This window comes from Elgaria multicarinata, chromosome 17 (genome assembly GCF_023053635.1).
Source record: "Elgaria multicarinata webbii isolate HBS135686 ecotype San Diego chromosome 17, rElgMul1.1.pri, whole genome shotgun sequence".
NCBI classification, from domain to species: domain Eukaryota; kingdom Metazoa; phylum Chordata; class Lepidosauria; order Squamata; family Anguidae; genus Elgaria; species Elgaria multicarinata.
Window position 1 is genome coordinate 25,504,321 of NC_086187.1, and position 6,782 is coordinate 25,511,102.

At 45.9% G+C, this 6,782-nt stretch overlaps 1 protein-coding gene across 2 annotated transcripts; it reads left to right on the forward strand.

The window, feature by feature from the left end:
- Positions 1-1,916: 1,916 nt before the first annotated feature.
- On the forward strand, positions 1,917-4,538 carry PSMG3 (proteasome assembly chaperone 3). Of its 2 annotated transcripts, none has more exons than XM_063142945.1 (3): positions 1,917-2,320; positions 2,977-3,207; positions 4,000-4,538. In XM_063142945.1, exons 2-3 carry the CDS (start codon positions 2,992-2,994, stop codon positions 4,150-4,152), a joined length of 369 nt encoding a protein of 122 aa, XP_062999015.1. In that variant the 5' UTR covers positions 1,917-2,320; positions 2,977-2,991; the 3' UTR covers positions 4,153-4,538. The 2 variants fall into 2 exon arrangements, with proteins under 2 accessions (XP_062999015.1, XP_062999016.1); XM_063142946.1 differs by having other exon boundaries at positions 1,917-2,114.
- The last annotated feature ends 2,244 nt before the right edge of the window (positions 4,539-6,782 follow it).

The window sequence follows — 6,782 nt, forward strand, 5'->3', positions numbered from 1 at the left end:
CTCAGTCCACACACCTCTTGGAACATCTTCTGCTATGAAAGCCTTCAAATCTACCATGAAATCCTGCACCAGGTAGGGTTGTTGTTTACCAGAAGCAGGGTCTTTTCGGTGATGGCTCTTGGGTTGTGCAATGCTTTCCTCCAGGAACGCCATAGCTGGTCTTCCCTGACCTGTCTCTTTTTTTCCCTTTATTACTTCTGTTGTATTTTCTTTTGTCTTGGCTTTTATTTGTATTTTTTTAAGAGCTTGCACACATTTTGTTTATTCTTTTTTGCAGAAACGTGGTCTATAAATGGTGTTTTTGTAAATGATTCAATAAAGAAATTAAAGGTCTGTCACTTTCAGGAAGGGGGAAAATAAGAGCTGTGTATTTATAAGATATTTTAGGGGTGTGCCATCTTCTCTAAAACAATTACATTTAAATCACATCTGATTTGTTTAGTTTATTAATTGGTAATATTAATAAATTTAAATTCTGTCAATCAGCTAAAGAAGTATCCCTGATTAATCATTGCAAATGTTTTCCTTATATGCAAATATATGCTAGTTAATGAGATGAACGGTGCAATCCTGTGCATGTCTATTCAGATGTAGCTACCTGATCTTTTAAATATCAAGGAGTGCGCTTCATTGAACTCAATGAACACAACGGATGTGGAAGGAAGAGGAAAACAAGCCAAATTTTTAAACTTACAAAGTTTGTGTGTGGAAGAGGCTGAATGGGAGGAGCCAAAGGGAGATGGTGTCTCAGCACAGCTGAGTTTGCCCTGCAGTTTCAACACTTCCTCTGCTGCACCCTGATGGAACAGCTCCTTGTAGACAAACAAATTGCGAGTCAAATATATCATTGTTATTGTTGCGGAGAAAGTAATACTATGGTCCCTGGGCAAGCGCCCCGGATACCATAGGATAGATTCAGATTTCCACTTCAAAAGTCAGAGTCAGCACTCTGGCTTTGGAAAGTTGGAGATCCAAACGCATCCAGCACAGGAGGAACCTCAGGCCGAGGTCAGTAAAGCAACCTTGAAGGCGGGAGCAGGACAAAAGGTGGCATTTCAGTGGGTGAGAGGGGACAGGAAAGTGAGCCTCTCCTCTTCTTATATGCTGTGCATTGGGCACAGCATATCCACCAAGCATTTCCTCATTTTTATTCGATATAAATGGAATGTATTATTATTTATGGCTTCTTTCTTTACCGCATGGCATGCTTTTTTTATTCTGTGAGGTTTACGGTGCAATCCCTATGTACGTTTAGACACTTTTTCCCTGTCTAAACATGCATAGGATTGCATCCTTAGTGTTGTGCTGTTTTTATTCCCATAATGGTTTTTATTCTGTGAGTTTTACTGTTGTATGCTGCTTTGGGAGCACTCCTGCTCTGAAAGGCAGCCAAGAAATATATCATCATTATCAAGAGAGAGAGAGAGAGAATACAGACACATGCGCACACACAAGGCCCCTCCTGTGCTTTGAACAGTGGCGCCACAGGCCGAAGTTCAACAGAAGAGGCAGCTCTCCCTCCACCTGATGGTTGGAGAAAGCTGCGCCTCTTGCCCGCATTCCTGCCTCCGTGGTGCAGCAGCTTGAAGGAGACGCAGGAGGCCCGGCCGGCTGCCCAACCTCCCCGCCCCTCCAAAAACTGTTCTTTTTATATTGTTGTTTTTGTGTTTTTAAATTTTCTATACTTTTAATGTTTACTGTTTTTAACTTTTGTAAACCGCCCAGAGAGCTTCGGCTATGGGGCGCTATATAAATGTAACAAATAAATAAATAAATAAAAAAGGAACCCTCACGCGGGAGGGGGCATTCTGTGCATGCTCAGAGGCCCCCTGGTCCCTCAACGCTTCCTACTGCCGGGCGGGTGCTCCGCCCAGAAGAAGGCAGGACTTGAGCGGAGGCGGAGGCGGCTGCAGCGGGCGGCGCCGGGGAAACCTGCAAGCTGTGGCCGGGCAGGGAAGCGGCCTTTTCCGCCGCGGAGCGAGAGGCCAGGCCGGTGTGGGGTGAGCACATCGGAGTCCATCGAAGCCTCTGCGGGGCTGACCGGGAGGACGCGGCGGGGGCCGGGAAGGACGAAGCTGCACGCCTCCCCACCCCTCCTCCCATTTTCACGACAGGTAATCGGGGCTGGAGCCCGGCGCGCATTGCAAAGCCAGATCCGTGCAGGTGGAAAGAGCGCCTTTGGAGGCCTCCTGCCCCTTTAAGAGGGATGCTGCAGGCAGAAGTTCGACAGGCTCGCCTCCTCCCGACCCCGCGTGCCTTAAGGCAGATCTAGCAGGGAGGGGTTTCCCACCCCCCAGCCTGAATTCTGGATAGGCATAAGGTATATATATAAAATTTGCATTGGTTTTATTTAGGCGCAATCCTATGCATGTTTAGACAGAAAAGCAGGCCTACAACTCCCAGCATGCCTCATCCTGCATGGCGTAAGAAACAGGCCTACAACTCCCAGCAAGCCTCATCCTGCATGGGGTAAGAAACAGGCCTACAACTCCCAGCATGCCTCATCCTGCGTGGGGTAAGAAACAGGCCTACAACTCCCAGCGTGCCCCTGCCAGCATGGGAGGTGGGAGTCCTACAACTCCCAGCCTGGTGATTTTTTTTTGTTTAGTGATACCCTGTTCTTATCCACATCTTACAGCTGCTGTGTATTCATGTGCACACCTGAATTGTGGTAAAGCGGACCATGTCAGCCGCCTTGTGTTGCTTGGAAGAAAAAAGGCAGGATATAATAAATATAAAACAAAAACAAATCCACAGCACTCTTTGATACGTCTGCATTTAAGCAAAGGGCTGCTTTTAAATTAGGCCTTCCTCAGTTCCCGGAAATAATAATTTAGAAAGCTGCTGTCCCACTGGATGTAAACCTGCATCTGCTAAAAGTGTTCCTCTTTCTAAAACTGTTTTTAAATATTATGACCTTTCCCCGTCGATTTGTTGGTTCAGACGGAATTAACGATTGATCGTTTCCAATGGCAGTGAAAAGCCGCCGCCATGGCTGCCGACCCTGTCCTGTCCTCCAAGCAGGCTGAAGAGGTGGTCCGGGGCATCCCGACGGAGGTGGTGTGCACGGCTTTTGGGAACACGATCCTGGTGGTGGTGACGCAGTACAGGAAGATGGGGACCCTCGTCTTGGTGGAGCCGAACGTGGTGGCGGACGGCATCAGCACCCCCTTGCTCACCACGAAAGTACTCCTCGGCAAAGATGAGGTATGTCTCCTTCTTTTCTTCTCTCCCTCAGCTTCCCTCAAAGTGCCAGCCTTCTCTTTCTCTCTGTGCCTCTTCCTCCCTGACTCCGTTTTCCTCCAGGAGACCGACTTTCTTGTCTCTTTCTTTCTCATTTCTGCCCCACCTTTCTATCGGAATACACGAGGCAGCAAACAACCACACGGAAGGAAGTTACGTACAGCAACTAGAAGAGTGGTTGCAAATAAAGAACGCTAAAATGTCACCTTAGAACAATTTGGGAATAGAAAGTTAGAACGGAAAGCGTTGGAGGCTTAGAAAGCAGCACTCCAAAATGCCTTGGGATAACGATAGAACTTAGCTGCCAGTCACGCTTCTCTGGAGGGGCTTTCCAGATTCATGGTGCCACAACAAAGAAGTCCCTGTCCCTCATGTCCACTCACCTTTTAGTAGGAACTTCCGGGGGGGGGGGTTAGGGGCAGCGACAGAATCCCTTTGGAGTTGGTGAGGCTTTGGAGGGCTTTCTAAAAGGATGGGTCTGTCCTACAGAAACCCCTACTCCATGCTTTAACTGAGCACAAATTCTCACAACCTGCAGATTTAGCGATTTCTGGATTGTCCCACTTCTGTTTGCATCGTGTGTATGGACGCACTTCCATACAAAGTAATGCTGGACGCAGACTACCAATATTGTCATACGACATCACAAATTGTCCACGTCTTGTCATTAGACAGGAGCTGGGCTCCTTACTGCAGAAGAGACACAGTAAAGTGTGGGAGGTTACCTTCTTTGAGCAAACCTCTGCTTCCTTTCAGCCTCTTATCCACATCTGTGCCAAGCATCTCGTAACCTCGGTGTCCCAGGAAGCGGGGAATAAACCGGTTCTCCTGGCGATGGCCTTGAAGGATAAAAGCATCGAGGGAATCCGAATTCTGCAGGAGGTGATCTGCCGGTGCCGTGTGTGGTGAGATGCCTCCAGCGTGAAAGCCATTATGCCTCCCGGAGACGTCCTCTTCCTCTACCTGAACTGGACTTTGGCCCTTTTGGCCGGACCTTGTTTTTGGATGTGAACTATATGCTTTTGCCACACGGTTTGGTTTCTTTCTGTTTCGTTCCTGGTATTATTATTATTTAGAACATAGAAAAAAACAAAAAAAATATTGGGATAGCGAGATTAGAAAACATAAGGGCAAAATTCATTCGTAACAGGCTTGACTTCCTAATGGGAATCTACTCCTAGCAAGCTGGCTGTGTATAACGTAGTGTAACTTAACAAAAAAAAATCTCTCCAAATCTCCGTTCTGATCCTCGGATGTTGTCGTTTGTGTGTGAATACAATATTCAAAATGAAGAAGCCAGAATGGCCTCATCCCCCAAGGCTGTCTTTCCCCTTAATTGCTAAGCTGTCCCAAAAATTAAGAAGGCATTTAATTTTGCTTTTTGGCGGGGAGGTGGGGTGGGCACATATACGTTAAGTGTTTCTTTCTAAGGACAAACCATCTATTCAGGTTGTTACGCTTGTGAATTTCCCAGAGGCATCTGGTCGGCTGCTGTGTGAACAGAATGCTGGACTTGATGGATTCTTGGTCTGATCCAGCAGGGCTCTTCTTGGATTCTTAGGGTAGAATCCTGATTGATTGATTGATTGATTACATTTATATACTGCTTCATAGACAAAGCTCTCTGGGCAGTTTACAAAAGTTAAAAACAGTGAACATTAAAAAGTATACAAAATTTTAAACCATCAAAAACACAAACAGTATAAAAACAACAGTATCTATTTAAAAACAACAGTTCTGGGGTCTGTTAAAAAACAAATAAACTTAGCGTTGTTAAATGCCTGGGAAAAGAGAAAAGTCTTGACCTGGTGCCGAAAAGATAACAATTTTGGTGTCAGACGAGCCTCATCGGGGAGATCATTCCATAATTGGGAGCCACTACTAAAAAGGCCCTCTCCCTTGTTGCCATCCTCTGAGCTTCCCTCAGAGTAGACACTCGGAGGAGGGCCTTAGATGTTGAGCGCAGTGTACGGGGAGGTTCATGTTGGGAGAGGCGTTCCATCAGGTATTGTGGTCCCAAGCCGTGTAGGGCTTTATAGGTTAAGACCAGCTCCTTGGGCTTGGAAGTGTATAGGCAGCCAATGCAAGCGGGCCAGAATCGGTGTTATATGTTCAAAGTCATCCACCCAGAAGTCTTCATTTCTGTGGTCTGATCTGCCCTTTTCCCTTCCTAAGGTGGCACAGGGACCCCAAATTTGGCAGCCTCTTTTAGGCAGCTGATGCAGTCAATGAAAAGGGCATTTTGCAGCACTGCTGTAAGTTACAAATTGGACAAGTGATTGCCGAGAAGGAATTATTTGGTTACCATTACAGCACTTCACCCGCGTCATAATTCAGAGGCAGCCGCGTGCGAGGCATAAAACACGCACATCAATCTGACAGTTTCAGCAAGGCAATCTATCACCTGCCCGTTTCTTTGGACTGGGAGAATTGGAGTGAATTTCAAAGGCAGGGAACAAACCGTGAGCTTATCCAACAACGACGCTTAAAAAAAACCTACCCACACAGACTGTGCTTTGGTTCAGGAAAAAGCATAAAGGCGTGCAGATCGTTCACAGCTGTGTGTCTCACCTCATGTCTGTGCTAGAGCTAAGTCATTAAAAATTGTCGTTCACACACCCCACAAAAATTAACCAAATCACCTTCCAATATTGCTGTTTAGGTTTTGTGGATGAGATGTGGCACTGAAGTCTACAGTTTCACCTCTCGACTCCTTTATGCTTTCAAATACTAAGTGCTATTGTATATACTTAGTATATTGCAAATACGAAGTGCTATTTCAGGTGTTTGGGGGATTATGTGACTCGTCCAACACATCTGAAGGGCACCAGGTTGCAGAAGGCTGAGATAAGCAATCAAGTACTGAAATCCAATGTTGTTGAGTTATTAGCATCAGATATTGTACATCAAACCACTGGCATTAAATATTCAGAAAATGCTTTGTGAATATTCAACTCAGGAGAGAATTCCAATGAGAAATTGAGGGAGCAGCAAATCTAACTTTTAGCGCATAAACTATCAAGCCATGATTTGCAGGCTGTAACTTGCCTTCTTTTGCTAAGGACATTCTTCCCCAACCTGGTGGCCACCCCAGATGTGTTTGACTGCAGTTCCCATCATCCACAGCCAACTTGTCTGCTGTCTAGGGATGGTGAGGTTTGTAGTCTTAACTCATCTGGAGGGCGCAGAGTTGGGGAAGGGTAGCTTAGGGAATCTCAGACGTAAGAGTGAAATGACGTCCAATAATAATGACCTTTTGGTAACATGCAAATATGTTTAAATATAACTGCATAATTAAAAGCCACAGCGCTGCGATCACCACCCCTGATTTTTTTTTTTAATTGGCACAAAGCTCTACTTTTAAATATCTCTCGTAACATCAGGACTATTTTAAAATGAGCATTAGGCTTCTTAGGAATCCACAGAGTGTAACGATGGAACCATCCTGGATCATGTTTTGATCAGGTGCCAGCTGACACGGGCTTAGGCCTCCCTGCCCAATACGATCATACATCCATTCAAGGAGAAAACCCAGCGAG

Bases quoted from the DNA above. Each gene is read 5' to 3' on its own strand.
- PSMG3 (XM_063142945.1), top strand. From the start codon at position 2,992: ATGGCTGCCGACCCTGTCCTGTCCTCCAAGCAGGCTGAAGAGGTGGTC. The intron at 3,208-3,999 runs GTATGTCTCCTT...GCTTCCTTTCAG, and splicing joins TACTCCTCGGCAAAGATGAG to CCTCTTATCCACATCTGTGC.